General features: G+C 36.9%; 1 protein-coding gene across 1 annotated transcript; it reads right to left on the reverse strand.

The window, feature by feature from the left end:
• Nucleotides 1-496: 496 nt before the first annotated feature.
• On the reverse strand, nt 497-15,215 carry LOC136257989 (uncharacterized). The gene is made up of 7 exons (XM_066051288.1): nt 14,946-15,215; nt 11,553-11,646; nt 8,865-8,983; nt 8,229-8,313; nt 4,449-4,564; nt 2,947-3,073; nt 497-730 (listed from the first exon to the last, which is right to left on the reverse strand). Exons 1-7 carry the CDS (start codon nt 15,104-15,106, stop codon nt 647-649), a joined length of 786 nt encoding a protein of 261 aa, XP_065907360.1. The 5' UTR covers nt 15,107-15,215; the 3' UTR covers nt 497-646.
• Between the last annotated feature and the right edge of the window lie 5,219 nt (nt 15,216-20,434).

Below are 20,434 nucleotides of genomic sequence, written 5' to 3' on the forward strand. Positions count from 1 at the left end.
TAAATACATGAAGAATGCATTGTATGTACTGCGGTATGCTAAAAGGCACCTCTCGGGCTGAAGCAATGTCGAACAGTGAAAAAATCAAGCCCGTAGCCTTAGCCGTTACCAAGTTACGCTTGTCTGAAGGCATCAGTCAGTCAGTAGAAAATTCCATTAAACAGAAAAATTTTAAACTCCGTAGCAACTTGTTGAAAGCATTTCTAGTCGATCTGAAAGCTTGTTTGGGCTTAGTTTTACCTAACCAATACTGCCTCATCGTCGTCTGAGGCTGTCTTTTGGGTGATGTTATTTCATGGACCACGCCTACTCCTTTGTGGTCCCTACTATATATGATGAAAAATAGAGCAAATGGTATAAAACATGCAAACCTTTGTAGTCCCATGTTATAATGTACAGAAACTGTGTAATTGCTGTATCAGAAAAGTTTCAAAATGTAGTCCAGGCCTAGGAAGTTACTTGTATGACCACCATCTCAAACATACTTATTGAGGGATTAAGCTTTATATTAACAATGCTATATCACCACCAAATTATGTAAGTATACATACAATAAGTGTAAGTGTTAATAAAATACATCCACTCATGGCTGTGTAGGTAATCTATAAACAAGTGGAGTCAATTGGAGAGGCGCCACCTCAATACATCATGATTTGTTCATAGTGGAGTAGCCTTGCTTGTCACGTCTCACAAGCATTAAGCAAGGAGTGAATGTGAACACAACTCCATCCTGTAGAAGTAATACAGTAGTAATACAGTAGTAATACAGTAGTAATACAGTAGTAATACAGTAGTAATACAGTAGTAATACAGTAGTAATACAGTAGTAATACAGTAGTAATACAGTAGTAATACAGTAGAAATATGTAAGGCCGAGTAGCCATATGCATGCATACCCAGAGAAACAAAATTCAAATTTCAACAACACTGTAATTATCTGCCTCCAATCTAACTACGTGCATTAACATCACTGCAGCCATTTCTTGGCCGCCACCTATGATTTCACAACTCTTTCACGATTTTCAAAGGCTGCATCCTTTTTTATAGCTTGGATGGCTTTTTTTGCATAGATATCTTTTATGATTGTAGCTACTGTATCATGTATACTGTCACATCAAGACTCACATTATACCTTGCAGAATACATGATAATTCCTAAAAACAGGCCCACTATATTATAGGATACTGTGCTGAAACCTGAAGTCAGGTTAGCTTCGTATTCCGAGCTTGCACGAATGGTCTATTCAAACAGAGCTAACAATTTTAAATAATCAATTAAAGGGGGAAATAGTCTAATCCGGTACAAACAAGTTGATGCTGTGCTACTTCTAAAAGCCAGGCACCATGCAGCTAGCTCATCTGGAATTAATCAATTACGTATGCATAATACTGCTATTAACTAATAGGTTTGTGTTTTATGAATTAATTTAGCAATTGTGATTGTGGATTTAATAATTTATGAAATACTTTGTAATTCCCTAATATTATTATGTTGCTATGCATTGCTAAAGAAGTACTATTTAAACAAACAGCATAGTATTACACACAGAAGTGTCTTCTCAAATTTTTAATAGTTTATCTATCAAATTGTTTACACAAATTCTCTCAACTGTAAAACACAGAACTGTTAAAGAGTGGAACACACTAACCCCCTCATGCTATGACAAAGACTTAGTAATTGATGCACACCTTAACTAGTTACATGTAATTACTTCCCCCTAATTTTTATCTTTACTTTTTCCATATGAGAGGGGCTAGGGGGCTGAAGTCCTCCTTCGGTTTGCTGAAGGGGGGTGGGGCTTAGGCTCCCTCAGATTGATATCTCGTTGAAATTCTTCTTCTTGAAGTGCGGTTGAAAACTGGGAAAAGATTAATATACTCCAATAGAATGTTCAAATACCCTAATAGAGCAGTCAAACCACTTCATTAAAACGTGTTCCGAAAAGTGGTCTAAAAACAAAAAAAATTACCTACCGTGGGAATCAAACCACTGATCTCTTACTTTGAGAGTTGGTGTCCTACCACTGTACCAAGTATTTTCAAGTTTCTAAATGCTGTATTGTACTTAAATGTGCTGCACTTGGCTTTTATTGACTCATTTTAAATACTTCAGTTGGTATTCTCATTGAAATACGTCAAATCATACTTACAGCTCTGGTAAACTTTGAGACATTGTGAATTCTAAAATGGCTATAGCTTCCAGGAGGCTGTGCCCCCCAGACCACCTGCTGCCAGAAATTCTCTACTCTGGACAGCCCCCTCACATCAACTACTTCCTCCTCCACTGACTTTATCATTGGACAATTTTTGTAAAAACAATTTCAGGGAATCAGCTGAGAGTACACACCTCACAAGTTATGCTAACATAAGTTAAACACCACATACTTGATTACCCTGAATACATTTGCAAGGAGGGAATTTACAAGCATCTGAAAGTTGCTGATTTGTATTTGTCTGTAAGCAATGGTGTGCAGTTGAGCATTTAAGTATTTTGCACCATGTGTTTGAGCATTCAGAGAATCCTAAGGTGCGCAGTTCATTAAAATCATGTACCCTCAGATCCCCTCATCCAGATCGAAAGCTAATGTGTTACCACCTCCCCATTCAGGCTATACATGACAAAATTTGTGATCTGTAAGACTACATATTTTGAAGAACACAGAATACGTCCCTTAACACTTGTACATGTCAAGGCAGAAAGATGTGCATAAATCTATTTTGAGCTGAGTGAGATGCAAACCCCTTACATGCATAATCCTTTATTATGTAAAACGTTATCCATCAGAAGACCACCTGATGGTTGTGGGTGCACTGCTTGTCAGAGATGTGGCCTACAGTCCCCATACTCATGACACAGATGTGTTATTTGAACATCCCTACCCAAAACTTGAGAATGTGTGTACTTTTGTAACATTACAGTTAAGCATCATTACACAATGTTATTCACCTTCACAAGAAATGGTAAACTCATCCAGAATGTCTTGTTGGGGATAATATCTGATCCAGTCCTATCAAACTTCACTCTCATGATTATCATACCAACCACAAAGTAGACTACAATTGCTATAACTAACCTGTTGATGGCAGAAAACATTACTACAAAATATGTGACCCAGTCTAGGAAAACCGGTCTTATCGCCTATTTAAAAGTATCAAGAAGTGCCGGTTTAAGTATTTAGTGTGTTGTATGGTTGAAGCTATGTGTACCAAATTTTCACATGTTTTACACCAATTCCTTACCTTCCAGAGCATCCACTGTGCAAGTAGCCAACAACTAAGTTTCCCGCCATTTTAGATAGTTTTTAAACCGAAGTTGACTGTATCAGGCGAGATTCAAAAGGGGTGGGAGGCAGAAGGCCTGGAAGGCAGGTAATATGGTGTTCAAAAATTGAAAAGGATGGCATAGGGATGAATTAGGACAGGTTTTGGGCCATTCTGGTCTCAAAATTGGCTTAAATGAAAGGAAATTCACAGCAGAAGTACTTATTCAACACCACAGAGCTGTACAGCCACATACAGCCATCCCCAGGCTGACCAGAGCTCCATTAAGGCCCCACACCGCACATACAGATCACCACTGGGCTTGGGAAAAGCAGCCAGCAAAACCAGACCACTCAAGTCTAACTGATTTTGATTGTGGAATTAGATAGATTATTCATGTAGCTTTGTGTCCTGGGTGAAAAATCAAATCTGCTGACATGGGCGGTAAGACCGGTTTTCCCAGACTGGGTCACAAATATTATGTACAGGTAATAATACCATGTACACATACAGTATAGTAGCAATTATTTAGTGTAATTATTATTTCCAGCAGCAAAGTCATAGTAATGATGTTTCGTGCATAGTAATGTTTCACAATCAAGCTCACGCCCAAGGCTGGCAAGTTGTAGGTACATGTCCATTTACTAATATTATTTAACAAACAAACTGCAAACTTCTTTTTGTGAAAAAGGAAGCAAAGACTACCACAAATTATGTAGTTTGTGGAAACACTGTGACAATTGAAATATTGTTATTATATAAAATAGGAAATTGGTGGGAACACAATACTCATGGTTAAATGAGATGCCATTACTTCTTATACTTTTGTAAGGATGAATTTGACATTATTGTTACAGTGGTTTAGAGCTAAATTACTGTCAAGATCCATGATTCAGTTTATTTTTAAAACATATGTACGCTCATTCCAAAAACAAATATCAGGAAAAGCACATGTGACTGTTTTCTTTGGGCTTGACTGCTCTGTATTACAAATATCTGACTGCTCTATTAGAGTATACATATGAAATTCCTTTAATGAAATTCGTAATTTTACTAAGGCAGCTGACAGGATTGCCTCAACGGGAATATAATTACATCTTTGTATTTAGAATATATGAAGTGATTTTTTCCCAGAATGTGGTTAAAAAATACGTTTTGTAATACAATATACTATATTACCATACTTACACTGATAATAGAACAATTCCCACTATCCCGGGATCACTCCCTTCACTCTTGTAATTGCCGCCACTTGAACTAGAGCACGATCCTGGACAGTTACACTTGCTTGTCATCGTGAATTTCTGTAACAAAACAATATTAACCCTTAAAGCTATACAAAACTTTACAAAAATAATGTGTGCACTGTATCCGCATAGTATAATCCATTATAGTGGCTATAGATATTCATTGATCAATAATCCATAATACGGAAGGTCACACAGACTTGCACTTTAAACTTTCAGGACAACGTTGCTAAATGATCACCAATTGCAATGTTCCTTTCCTACAATTTAAACACAGGGTGTAACTCATGTAGTGTTCACAAAGAGTTAGTTTGTTAGCTCTGTAAATTCTAGTCATAAACAAAATCACTAAGATTGATCGCCTTCTTGTCATCTTCATGAGCATAGCCTTCAAGTGAGCTACTGGTATTATTCTTGTCAATTGAGAGTATTCTCAACTACAATCAGTTGAAGAAGACCACGAAACCAATAGAGAAACTAACTAGTATATTAAAAGTTATAAATCTAAAAATGAAGTAGGGATAAAAGCAAATGAAACAAAAGATGAACGATGGTAACTATTACAGCATTGAAATCCCTAATTTGGCATCGAAAACAAAGTACGTAATTGTTATACCATGCCAAAGTAGGGATTTCCCACTAAGTAATGCTATAATAGCTACGTACCATCGTCCATCTCTTGTTTCACTACTTTTTATCGCTTGGATCCCTACTTCATTTTTAAATTTATAATTTTTATATACTAGTCTGTTTAATTTTTTTTGTTAAAGCATACAGCTAGCAATAAACATGTGAGTATCTCGAGTCAGCCTGCAAAGATGTGTGCTTGCCCCCAAAGGGGTGTGGTGATTGTGGTTTTGATCAATTTTTGGAGTATCTTGAGTCAGCCTACCAACTTGAAGGTGTGTGGTCACTATTCCGTTATAAATACACAGCTAGCGTAAAAGGGGTATGGTCATCGTGGTCTCGATCAATAGATCCATAATGCATGCATAGAAGAATGGGTGTGATCTTGTGACCTAACGTGAAAATGCAGGTATAGCTATCTAGTACTGGTACCTCCGAACAGTAGCGTAGTCTAAGTGCCTTAAATAATTTTGTGGCATCTATCATGCTGCTTAAAGAAAGTGTTGATACAGAAAATTAATGCCCCGGTATAGTTTCGTTGGATGAAGAAGACAAGCAGCCTGATTGAAGATAAAAGAAAAGACAAGGTGCAGAGGACACACACTCTTCGGAACCCAAAGACACATCCCACTGGTGAGTTTGTTATTGTAGCGGAAAATGGTGGCTGTGCGCTGCTTCGTTTGGCCTCTAGGCTTGCAAATGTGGTAAGTGAGCGAGTGAGTAAGTGGGTGAGTGAGTGAGTGAGTGAGTGAGGGAAACTTCTTTTTATAACTTCTTTGTTATCCAGAGGGAAATACTAATGGGCTGTCAAAGTTTCAGCCTTATCTGGTGAATAGTTGTGGAGTTATAGCGATAGACAGCAGGAAGTGCAAAACAATTGATTTGTACAGTGACTACATGGGAAAAAATTACAGGTGCTTGTTTAATCGATCATAACTCACAAAAGAAACAAGCTATGGAGATGGGCATTCTTCATAATGAATTGGGGAATTAAGCAAGGTATGGTTTTTGCCCTACATACACCCATGAATTTAAGCAAAAAGGCTGTTTAAACATAGAAACAGCGACGTTTACGTTATATTTTACCACAACATAAACAAACGCTTATAACTTACGTTTGCTTCATGGCACTGAAATGAAACAAAGATATTGTTACTCACCATTAACAGGTGAATCCATTGGTCACTTAGTTTTCTTGATTCAAGTCTTGTTTCACTGTTTACTAAAGCGATTAAAACTCATGTCAAGTTAATTTTTTAATATGCATTTTTTACCCAATGTATTTCAATGCCAAAAACGAAATTATGCAAACTAGTCAGGTTTTCGCTCAGTGGGTCACATATCCGGCAGCCAGTAAATGTTTCTTGTTTTTAATGCTACATTTGATGTTAGATGGACTAATATTATTCCGTAAAAGTGATATTCATTGAAGACGTTTCTAAGCTGGTATTTAAAATGCAGCATTTTTGGCAGTGCGCGTCATTTCAGGTGATCCCTACTTAAACAATACGACCGTACTGTTTGATATCTGTGAGTAAAATAATTTTTAAACATCATGCATTTTTCATGCATTTTTTATTTTGCCACTGTAGTGGCTGATGCACCTTTAAGTGTTAAATTAATAATGTGTGTATAATATAAACTATAGGGTAGATACATAACAAGCCCTTTAGACACCTGCATATAGTTAAATACCTTCTACCGAGAAATTTGTTATTTCACTAGAGACCTGTGAGAAAGCTACAGCCAGTACACACAGATTTTGACATGATATTAAAACATTGTACAGTGGAACCTGTTGCTATGGCAGTGATGTTCCCATAGTGGTGGCTACAAAAGACATGGTTGAGTACAGAAATGTGTGTAGAGCCTTAACTTGTGTATGTCAGAGGTGAATCTGTAGTGGTTATGGGTGGCAGCAGTGACTATTTTATTTGAGTAGTACTTGATAAGGCTGCTGTGGGTGCATCCCTGCTATGAACTGAAACTCAGGACATCTGCATAATCTGGCTATGTTGACAAGAAACTTCAACATTGCTAATTATGAAAATATGTTTATTGGAATATTTTAACCATTACTACAAGCAATAGTACTTTTACAATGCACCTCATATTTTTAGCACTTTGTTATGGCCAGTCAGTCAATAGAGATAAATACACATACTGTAAGTTATAGTTATATCCCGGTACGAGGGTGATATCATTGTTATTACACGAGTCCGAGGCGGAGCCGAGGACGAGTGTAATAACAATGATATCATCTGAGTATACGGGATATAACTGTTTTATATCCCAGTGCGCGGGAGTGCGCAGAAGTTTACGGATAGTAAATTAAGTTCCGGTTTGAGTTCCTGTCACTGTGATCAAGATTTCGTCCGAATTGTGTGGAGATTCTACTTCGTAGCTACAAGAGAGACCTTACATACTGCCTACAAACTGTAGCGAAGGGCGGTGTTATGAAGCAGTGGTTCCAGGTACGATTCGCCTTCGTCAGAAATTGGTATGGTGGTGTCGCGTGGTGTGCAAGAGAAAAATAAAGACCAACAAGTGGCTACCATAGTCCAAGATAGAACAATGAAGCTAGAGGAAGTTAGTTCTTCACCATAGTGACCGTTGGGAGTGATTGCTGGAGCGAAATCGTCACGTACTATTCTTGACATTTGTTGAACTATCGTATTGGTAACTTGTAGTGTTATTGTGTAAAGGATTAACAGTTTTCTTGTAAGATTTAGGTAGTTTTAAGTGCTGTATTGGTGTGTTTTATATCAATATTTCCTTATTTGGCTCTTTGTTCCATCAGTAAACAATGCCATTCGCGGTTATTATGATGTCACGAAAGAGACTGAGTGGCTCCGCAACAGGGTGATAAGTTAGTTATCACTGGGTGATAACTAATATATCGTACAGTAGCAGCGCCGCTCTGTCTAGCTGTATGGTAGTTATAACCCAGCGCGGCGCTTTGATACTCCCACGCACTGGGGTTTAAGCTATAGCTATAGCCGGGAAAGCTCATCAGCACAGCAATACATTAGCATAATAAAGTGCAAAGACTTTTTGCAACCAATCACAGTATAAGTCATTATATAGGTCTCACATAGGTTTTTTGTGGACTTTCTTCATCAAACTTCAGTTCAGATTTTGTGGCAGTTTGGTCACACTTCAGTGTTACTTCAGACATCCTTAAAAATAAAAATACAATATACCTACGTAGCTATATAAGTGTTTATTAACACCATAAACAAGACGTTGTTATGTTATTATAAAGCTGATTAAATACATCCAAATTTGCTTACTATATAGATTAAAATATTGTCTGAGAGTAACTGTAAATTGGAGAGCACACGTGTTTGATTGTGGTATTAGGGTGAGTAAATATAGTACTGCTCAACTGCCACATTGTCTTTCAAGACTGCTGGCAATTTAAAAACTTGCTAATTAAAAGGTATGGCACCCATTTGAGTAATCATCTTGTATGAATACCCACAAGCGAAACAGGTGCCGTGCTCTTTAACTAGTATGTTTGTCAATCGCTTGCACTCTCCCGAGATGACATTACATTTGAGCAGTACCGTATTTGATTTGAGACTTTAAAAAAAAAAATCAGCCAAAATTACTGAACAAGAATCCTTATATGGCACACTTTGTGTATTTAATCAAAAGTAACAGCCTCTTATATAGTAGGTGGGCAAACATGAGCCGGATACTTCACTACATTAACAGTAGCTAATACCTGTCATCAGTTCCACCGCTGTATGTAATTTTCAGGCCTGTTGCAGTATCATCCACAAACTGAGCAGACTCTTGTGTCCCAAGCGAATAAGAAGTGGTTTCATCAACGTGCTGACACATCTGTGTATAGTATAAAAATGTAAAAGCAAAACTAATTATAAACCAGTTTATGATGTTACTCAAAATCCAGGACATTTACACATTCCAGGCCTTTTCATTTTTGGTAGAAGTATCCATTAACTTTGTAGGGTTTCTTAATTGACTGCTGGAGTACCTTATGTCAACCAAAATACCACAACCTCAATAGGCTCCTGTACATTTTAGCTCTTTTTAAAAATTCTGTGGTTGTGTAACCTTACCGTATATCCTAATAAACAGTGTACTAGTAAATAGACCAAAGCCTGCTCTACACACTGGTGGTGGTCTGGGATTAATCTGTCAAGACAATCCTGAATAGTGAAGCAATAATGCTGACATGGTTTTGTGGTCAAAATGCGCTATTGATATATGTGATTGGTGCAAAGAGATAGGTTTAACAATACAATAAACTGGTAAGGACTCTTCTTTGTAATGTGAATTAACACTTTAGGTAGTAGCGAACTTACTAAAAAACTAATTAACTTTATCGCTTCACTACACAAGATTGCCTTGACAGATTAATCCCAGACCACCACCAGTGTGTAGGGCAGGCTTTGGTCTATTTAACAGTACACTGTATATTGGAATATACGGTACGGTTACACAACCACAGAATTTTTAAAAAGGTAAAAATGTATTGAGCCTATTGAGGTTTGGAGTATTTTCACAGAAGAATGTACTCCAGCGCATACATCATCAGTAATTAGTCTGATTGCATACCTTAGGCCCAAAAATGAAATGGCCTATTGGTTAAGGTTGACCTCAAATGTCTGGGAAAGGTCTGACAGATCCATGATTCAGAGTAAGGTAAGAGTAACAGAGTAAGGTCTGGTTCTCCAATATAACATACATTCTAATACTGTAATTGTGGCACTTCCAGTTATACGTACTTAAATTGTGCCTATGGTAACTATTTTGCACATATTATCAATTGATATGTGGCCTATAGCATAAAACTCCAAAACTCATAGACTTACATACCTACTGTATAGTAATTTCTCATTCACCACCCAAATATAGTCATATCAGAGAGATGAACATGTGTTCATTTTCATGGTTTTGTACTGGAGCAAGTATGTTTTTAAGTTGTAAACATGTTTACGTGCCTGCAATGTCCATACTAATACTTTTTTTAAGCCTCATAATTTGCTTGTTCTTTGCCTGCAATGCTTTTTTGAATAAACAATTCCAGCATTTAAGGGCATTGTAGTGCTACCATGTGTTTGGGCAGCTGGCCAGTTATTAACAAGAAATGACACTCAGATAATTGTAGACTGACTATCATACAGTAAGTAGTACTGTACATTAGGGATCATGAAGGTTTGGGTCTTTCTGGCCAAATATATATCACCCAAAAACTGGCAACTTGGTAGTATTGGTTAGGTGCAGCACTTATGATACATGAGCTCCTGGTAAAGTCAAGTCCAGAAGTACCTTCAGTATGTATGACACTAAATGCAATAATGCTAAAAAAAATTTTAAAGTTTCACCTAAAATTTGATTCAATGGAATTTTCTACTGACTATAACTGACTGATGCCTTCACACAAGCACAGCTAAGGCTACGGGCTTGATTTTTTTACTGTTTGACATCGCTTCTGCATGACAGGTGCCTTTTGGCACACCACAGTATGTACAATGCATGCATATGGACTTACCTTTGTCCTCCTTTGTGTCCCAATTCTTAGCAGGTGTTGATTTGTGGTAGTGCAATTGGATTCCCTACGTTTGTAATTGGGAATCGTCTTCGTGGCAACTGGGTAAATTGCAGAGGCGTTTCTCCTACTGTTCTTTGTTTGTAGCATTGTGTAACAAGCTGAACATAGCTGAAAGCAAAGCGTGATAGCCACTTCACTTTCAAGTCAGTAATTGATAGTTGGGGTGCACATTCAATCAAAAATGTTACCTCTGGCGCCATCCTTCCTTTGATGCAGTATACACTGGTTCACCAGTCATAATAATGTTACAAAAAAGTAAGCAAATAAGTATAACAATTTAAGGAAGGTCACCTACACCTGTTGATATACTAGTGGACATTTAATCCCTAATTCAGTTATGCATGGGTATAGAGTGATCAAGGCATTACAATTTAATGTCCAGTAGTAGATCTGAGGTGTAGGTGACCTCACATGTTTCCCTGCTTTTTTCTATTAATTCTTTTCTAATCAAACTTAAAATTCTTAATATTTCCTTATACTTGCATATGTAGCAGCTACATCTAAGTTGAAATTTCTAATGGTTGGAGAATTGTAATTAAGAATTAAGAATTAAATGGGTCTTACTGATAGAATGTCGTGTGCAAATATACTGTGAATTGAAACTTTGATAACTCAGGAGATACAATAGAGAGAGAAATACAGCTTGTGCAAAGGAGTCTCTCTTGTGTTCAGGTCATCTGCCTAATTCATTTACTGTAAATAATCCCTCAAATATGTCGCTTGTGTGCAAAGTGACCTACCTTTGCTTAAATAGATCAGAAAATTTTGGCCTAAAGACTGGAATACGAAGATTAACTGTATATATTATAATCTAGTGTATACATGCATACTTACAGCAACATTATTGCAGTTACTATCTGCAGTGAAGGGGTAACAAGGGTTGTAGGAGTATTTGTAGCTATCTACACCACTAGGAATCTTGTCAAACCTATAACAACATACATAACATGTAAAAGACAACACTATACCTACTAGAAATTAACAACATTTAATAGTTATACCACAGCTGCGAGGGATTTTGCTGATATATACACCCAAAGCCCGAGGGCTGCAGATGTATGTCAGCAAAATCCCAAGCAGCCGTGGTATAAGTGATATATATCACTTGGGGTGCACTCACCTAATAGGTGCAAGAACTAACGAGAACTCATCCCATTTGTTTTATACAGTAGCATCTGAAAATCAATCATGCTACAACTGGGCAGTGATTATATGGACGCCAAAGCTGAAATCAATTGTGGGGATCAGTTAATACTCATGAGATTCGGATGCATGACTTGGATTTTGCCATGAAAATCACTCAGACTGAGACCGTTGTGTTATCCTCACCATCCTACAAGTTGAAAAACATTTGGCTAAAGTAAGGTGAGAACTAGTGCTACAGCTTATTCACAGATCGTTTCTGCATGTTTTCGAATATGGATATGCCCCCATCATGAAGCTACCACTCTGCATGGAGTTAACCTCTCTACAAGCAAGCTTACCTATTTAGGCCTTTAGCGAACTCCATACATTTTTCAATAGCACTGACTAAAACATTCTCCGTGATATCTCTAGGATATGTCCGTTCATTGTAACTGAACATAACGAACATACTAGCTGCTGACCCATAATCGAAAATTTTAGGTATGCATATATAATAAATTATATCCAGCTGATATGTATGCCCGGCCATCAAGGTGCAAGGAAATTAATAATATTATTATGGTGAAATAACCTTTGTTAGCAAATCATGCTTAAGGTGGTCAGGTGGCCACACTTTAGTGTTCTCTTAGTGTCATTTCAATTAGACCATTGTCAGTCACACTCAGTCGTACTACAATAATTATAACTCATGATGTGAAAATCAACCAATGAGACATATTTCAAATCCAAACAAATCATCCTTCGTCAGGTGATATCATTAACAAAAGAATTGTAAATGACAACTGTCTTACATTTTACTGTAAATCAGCTCTAGAGACAACTCAGCAAATATCATGACATCTGGGTCTTGTGTTTAGTGAGGGTCAGAAAGTGTATATGGTGGTGAAGACTAAGTCCCAGTTCAGCAAAATAACTCTTTTGTGTCAGTGACTGGATACATTGGAAGTGCACTATTTTGTAAAACTACAAGCAAGACTTCAGTCCTACTAACTAACAAGTTACAGTGTTATTATTATTATGTTAAATGGTTTACACAGCAACAAACGGGGAAATAAGCTGTATAATATAGCATATATCTTAAACCATCACTTTTTCCATAAACAGAAAACCATTACCATATGTGCTGCACATACATTTGAAAAGTACTAAAAACTGTCAGAAAATGATATAGTGAATTAAAATGTACTGAATTTTTTACACAAAACTTGTATCAATCTCAACACAGTGTACACAACTTGCATAAACATGACTGTATACCCAAGATTTGTCTTTATCTTTATTTAGTTTGTAGTAATTAATGTTCATTGATTTTGTCCCTGAAAGCTTGAGTTGTGTATGATGGTGTTTGTGTTATTCTGTGTATGGTTTTACATGTTTTTTGTAAGCTTGTCTATAGAAGAAAAATTATTATTCTAATTGATCTTTTTATAAGGCACCTAACTACAGTAGCTTCAGTTGCACATGTATACACAAACCACCAGCTAGAAAAAAATGTGATCCTCATGTGGGTAACTAACAGTGGACCTGTATGGCTGTTGCAGCTTAAAAGGGTAGTTATAACAGATGTTATTGACATACTTTTATAAATTTTATATCAGGTGTTCCCCTGTCCTTGACATATGTCATAGCTAATTTGATTACCTCAAGTGGTTAAGTAAAATATACTGACCACCACCATGTACACACCCACCAAGTCACCATATGGGGTAAGTCACATGACATCCTCTTTAGTGTAAATGTATTCACTGACATTGTGAATACCATCATGTGACATTGTAATGTTACTTTGATGTGCTCACTGAAAAAAAACGCTGGCACCTTGAGAGCTGGTGTGCATGCAGGGGGCACAGACCCCCCCCCTTAGCATCACAGTACACTATAAAAACAATGCATTGGCAATAGAGGCACAAAACATTATATCCTTTACCTAAAAACATAGTCTTCAAACAGTATAGCTATTTAATCATGTCAATTTCTCTCTTTCTAGCTGTTTATACTATAACTGCTTTAATAAAAATTAATAATGTCATGGGATGAACCCCTCTCCATAACATCATTATGACGTTAAGCGTACCAAAATCAGGTTGGAGATACTGTACCCCCTTAGTACACCATAATAAAAACAGTCTACACGACTCTCAGGTGCATGAACCATGGTTTGCAACAACAGAAAAGCCGAACCCCATAACTTTCACACTTCCTTAATTTGTTTGTTTAGCTACGTATGTCTGGAGGTTACAACATTTAGAGATATTGCATTAAGTAACTTGATCAAGGAAGCAAGAATACTGGAAGCAGTTACTGCTCAATTTTCACGCCAATTGTTTATAGTGTGGTTTAAAAGCTCTCAAACTTCCACACATTGGTGTACCAGCCTCCTGCGCATAGCTATGTACAGTTAATAGCTGTGAAGAGAGAAACCATCATTGATGGAATGATGAAAACGTGTTAACAAATGTGGGTGAGTCCCAGCCTCAGACACATGTGACCACAAGCATGACCTCAAAAGGCCTGTGTGGGCATGGCAAGGGTGTGAAAGATTACTTCAGTAACTGAATCCAGCCACGTACTCTGTAGATGTTCTTGCCAGATAGACCCTTTTCAGGTGAGCTGCTGCCATAGCAACATACGCCATCTTGGAGTACAACCCGTTTTGAAACCCTGGTAGCATTGTTTTCTATAAGACTAAAACAATACCCAGGAAGTAGAGCTTCTTCTGCATTCCACAGCAAAGGTTGACCTGGTTAAACGTACGCTTTCTCCCATGCTACCAGGGTTTCAAAACGGGTTGTACTCTAAAATGGCAGATGTTGCTATGGTAGCAGCCTTACCTGAAAAGGGTCTAAACTATCCTCTCTGAGGCGGTGGGCAAGCACTTTCTAACAGATGAAGGGAATAGCATGGTTAAAAAATTTGAAAATTCCCAGCCGGTATAGGCCGATTGATAATGACTAAGTGCTGAGATCGTCATATTCGTGATACTGCATGGCGTAGGCAGTAAAAACTACGTAAGTCTCTTTCTGACAGTCGAAACACATTATAGCTAGCTACATATCACACAGAACTCATATTCTTACTAACAGTGGTTTTGATGACTTCTTGCTTCCAATACTTGTAAGATCAACCTTCTTCCCATCTGTGTTCGTACACGTGCACGCCGGATGCTGCGTGTCTGCCACACACGATTGACTATGTGCATGGTGTATCAACACCAATAGAATAGCCAACAATGTGATGGACATCTTGTACGAGGCTGATACTGAGAAATACTAGAGGTCACCAACTCGAGCTCCCGGCGTCAGCAAGGCTTTAATCTGATTCATGAGCCACGTGGGATCTGTTATGGGACGGGTCAAACCAGTGAGTGTTAATTTCAATTAGCTAGCTTAGTATTTAAATAAAATATTTCTGAGTCTCTGTGATAGCTAATGTGTCCCCTGTATGTAACGTAGATGCTGGTATGCTGGGTTAAGGATTATTAAGGGTCGCATACACTGAGTAGATTAAAATAGCTATGTCCAAGTTTAGGAAGAAATGAAAATAGCTATATACTTCAGATCAACATTGACAGTAATCAGCTAAGCACAAATCTTGACAAATCCATATAACATACCAATTATGGTAAATGTTATGGAAATATTTACAGACACTCCTAATGACATTCAAAACACCGTAATTGACTGGGTTTTTATCTTCATGCACTACATGGTGAGGTGGCTAATCTGAGACAGTATTACTCTGTGAACATATATACTGACTCATAATGGAAGCACGTACGGTACTTTAAAGAGAAAAAAACCATACAGCCCACCACATGGTAGGATAATATTTGAAATTTTTGTTTATTGTTACACCATTGCCTACAGGTACTATGAAAAATTGGGGTGCACATTATTAGGTGACTCGTGAATATGCTTATAAATTAAGTGACTCTAATTACCACATATACCTTATAGCTAAATTTGTGATCCTATTATTCCTAGACTAGTAACATCCTTTGTTCCTCATCAAAAGTTATTAGCTATCTGGAGTGGCGACCACAACTCTTTTACTGTCATCAGTATTGTCGCCATAATACCAGTGGTATGTAGTTCATTGTAGTAACCATTGTTGGAGAAGTATAGCATGGCACATTTCATATTGACTATCTTGTGTTTTCAGTGATGGCTATTGAGTGATTATAGTAGTGTCTACATCTTTTCAATTGACTTAACTACTTCTATTGTCCCTCAAATACAAGAGACGTTTCAGCTACCATATTGATATATTTTCTGTAATAAGTGCATCTGCTTCTTAGTAACTACTTGAATGTGTCATCAATTGTAGCTACCAAGTACTGTACATGTTATAGGAGTCCTGTCAGCTGGTCAACTGACGTTGTACTATCACAAGATCAGAAGTGTCTTCCCAGTGGCGTAACTAGACTTGTACCGACACCAGGGCCCAGTGCAATAAGTTGAAGTCGTATTCACAAGTAAAGTTATTACAGTAGTGGAATTATCGAAACGATAATTATTTCTAGAGGTGATTATACCGATAACCTGGTTGTTTGAAGTGATTTCACTATAACATAGCTGTTTTGCAGCCAAAAATGTGTGCTGTTGTCAAGGTCTAGATCGATTATTTGGTGAAATAGTATTTTTCTACTACTCTATTCCGTGGGCATGACTTGATTGCTGACACCCGGGCCCGGGTTTAGTTACACCACTGTGTCTTCCTGTTAGCTAACCTCTCATTTTAATCTCATTATCTGAGTTCCATTTTTAAATAGGGATATCTGGTGCAAAAGCCAAGTGTTAGCGAAGGCAACAAAAAGAAGCCATGTGGCTGTGATGATAAAACAGAGTTTTCATGGGGTTTAGATGCATGATACCCAGGATTTTTGAAACGTATATATTCTGAGGTCAAATCTGATAAAATTTTTCTTTGAAAATAACTATATTACAAATTACAAAATGTGACTATTATGCTTTATTAGAGTATTTCAATGTAGATACTTTTGCAAATCAATGCAAAATCATTTTGATCTGAAAGCTAAACTTGACCAGTTTCTGGAAACCTCAGAAACCCCCTTTGGATATTACCCTGGTGCCAGCCATGGTTGTAATTTCCCAAAAGTCATAAACAAGTAAATCAATAAGTACACACCTATACCGACAAAAGGATACCTAATCTTATCTATATGTTATCTTAGTATCAATTCTTCATTGTATCACATTAGTTTCTGTATCAAATTAGTTCTTTGTGTCAATTGGTTCTTTTAAAAAATAACACCACATCAATTCTTTGCCAAAACTAACAATGACTGCCCAGCCTACTGTTAATCACAACAGTGAAATCATAATAAATACATGTACTCTCTCTCCATTAAATTTTGTATGCTGAAGTTGTTGAAATCCTGTGACTATATGAATGTATCACAGAGTAACGTTTTTTTGTTTTTTTTTTGTTTTTTTTTAATGTTATTTGTATGCTTGTTCAGGGCACAGCTGAAAAACAGCTTTTGCTGATGCTATCTCCCTGTTTAAATAACTTTTTTTTTTAAAAAACTTGTGTGGGAGAATTATATTATTTTGCTATAACTATAATGAAAATGGTTCTATATGCGTCAAATTTCTGAACCACAAGAATCATATAGTTTAGCTATAATCATTAATTGTACAGTTGAGGTTTATCCTCATATGCATAATAGCATGGATTAATATGACAATGTTATACCCATTCTAATTTATAGCAGGCAAAATCCAACGTTTGGAAACAGAATTTATGATGCAGATAAAAATAATATTATAAAATGTCATGCGCATTTTATCAAAACAGTCACTACATTTTGATATTTTGATTGTTAATATTTTATTTGTATGCATATAGTTCAATAGTGATGTTACATCATTTCTCAGAACAGTGAGATACTAATATAAGATTTGTCCATGCAAGTATGAGACAATCCAATAAGCTTAATTGTCTTTATTAATACCTCCTGTATGGTTCAGTGATCTATTAAAAACTGTTTTGTCTTCTCCTGCCATATAATGATAACATAGTAAGTAGATAAAAGACAATCTGTTCTTTGGGTGGTGGCTAGATGCGTATAGATGAGCATGCATTATTGTCTTTGAGCTCACTTCAGAAAGAGAAGCTGCAATGATCTCAAGCATCAATAACATAAAATATAATTTGAATTAAATAAAAGAATGAATAGCTATACTAACTTATTGATTCTGGATGCTTTGTTAAAGAGACAACGCAATCTATTTATAACACTTTGATGATTTCACTGTCCATGAATTTATTACATTACCAGGATTTCATCAAGTTCAGGATTTGGCACACTCCAGGGTGATCAATCATTGTGCACAGTGTGTCATTAAAATGGTGGGGGAGTACAACAGATGCACACCTTCCTTTCCACCAGAGTTAGTAGAACACACGCACATCACAACTATTAGTATAATAATTATTTGATTTTTAACCAGCTTGAGAGAAGGACATGTTCACCTCTCAACTCATCCATTAATCATCCATTAGAAAACTTCAAGTAAAAGACTCTAATAGAACAGTCATCTTTTATAACGCTACCGGTAATCAAGAAATTGTGAGTATAAATTTATTGCAAATGCAAACTTCAAGGCTGCTAATACCTTATTGATAAATAGGATCAAATATAATAAGTACAATAGTCAAAAATTTATCTGCATGCCAGAATCAGAATCCTCATGCAAAAATATTTCACAATAAAATTTTCATGTAAAAACAATCCACACAAAAACAGCCAAGCTGTGAAAAAATGGTGCGGCCTTAAAAAGCCTGGGTGAAAAAAGTTGTGAAATCAAAGGTGGCGGCCAAGAAATGGCTGCAATGATGTTAATGCTAATAAATTTTAACAATGCACACAGCCATTATTAAAATTTTTAGCATTAACATCATTGCAGCCATTTCTTGGCCGCCACCTTTGATTTCACAACTTTTTCACCCAGGCTTTTTAAGGCCGCACCATTTTTTCACAGCTTGGCTGTTTTTGTGTGGATTTCACTCCTTTTTGCACTTTACAAGGCCCCAAAACCAGCCTATGGCTGACTTTGAGGTTTGTTTTTACTCACATTTCTTCTTTTCTATGTAGGTACAATGATGATTATTGAAGGCAGACTTATAAATGTATTTCATTGCATGATTTAATTCAATATTTGATAATATTATCTAATCCAAAACAGCCAAGCTGTAAAAAAAGTGTGCGGCCCTCAGAAAGGCTATGGTGAAAAAAGATGTGAAATCCAAGGTGGCGGCCAAGAAATGGCTGTGATGGTAGGTTAGTGGTAAAAATTTTAATAATGACAATTCAGGTGAATTTTTGTGCCGCTTCACAAAAATTCACCTGAATTGTCGTTATTAAAATTTTTACCACTAACCTACCATCACAGCCATTTCTTGGCCGCCACCTTGGATTTCACATCTTTTTTCACCATAGCCTTTCTGAGGGCCGCACACTTTTTTTACAGCTTGGCTGTTTTGGATTAGATTTCATTTCTTTTTGTATTTGTATACCCCAAAGCCGGCCTATGGCCAGCTTTGAGACTTTTTTAACCTATGTTTTTTTCTTTACTACAGGAAGAAGAAAAGATGAAATAGATGTACTTTAAATATTTTATCAGTAAATGTACAAATTATATATACTGTATAATACATATGTGACCGGATTTGCGAAAAGGGGTCCAATTTGCCAACTTTGACAATTGATAACTTCAGATTGGAAAGAGCTATTGCCTTGATATTTGGGCAGTGGTGAGCACCACTATAGCTGAATACATGGTGAAATGTTCAGGTTAATATGTTACTTGAACACTGAGTTATGGTCTCCAACATTTACGGAATTGGATGTGTGTGGAAGACCCCTTTTCGCAAATCCGGTCACATATATTGATTACAGAAATCTCCATGGTGGTTTCTTTGTAACTGAACACTCTACAAGGTGACTTCTTCTAATTGCTCTCTCTACAGGGTGAATTGTTTGTAGCTGAACGATCTACAAGGTAACTTCTTCTAGCTGATCTCTCTACAGGGTGATGTGTTTGTAGCTGAATTTTGTATAGGTGATTTGTTTGCAGCTGAGCTCTTTACAGAATGGTTTCTTTGTAGCTGAACTCTCTAAAAGGTAACTTCTTCTAACTGATCTTTCTTCAGGGCAATTTGTTTCTGGCAGAATTTTCTACAGGGTGATTTCTTTGCAGCTGAACTCTATACATGGTGGTTTCTTTGTAGCTGAACTCTCTACAAGGTAATTTCTTCTAGCTGATCTCTCTACAGGGAGGTATGTTTGTAGCTGAACTATCTACAAGGTAACTTCTTATAGCTGATCTCTACAGGGTGATTTGTTCGTAGTTGAATTCTGTACAGGTGATTTGTTTGCAGCTGAGCTCTTTACAAAATGGTTTCTTTGTAGCTGAACTTTCTCCAAGGTAACTTCTTCTAACTGATCTTTCTACAGGGTGATTTGTTTGTAGCTGAACTATCTACAAGGTAATTTCTTCTAGCTGATCTCTCTACAGGGCGATTTGTTTGTAGCTGAATTCTGT

The sequence above is a fragment of the Dysidea avara genome, chromosome 6 (assembly GCF_963678975.1).
Source record: "Dysidea avara chromosome 6, odDysAvar1.4, whole genome shotgun sequence".
Classification (NCBI taxonomy): domain Eukaryota; kingdom Metazoa; phylum Porifera; class Demospongiae; order Dictyoceratida; family Dysideidae; genus Dysidea; species Dysidea avara.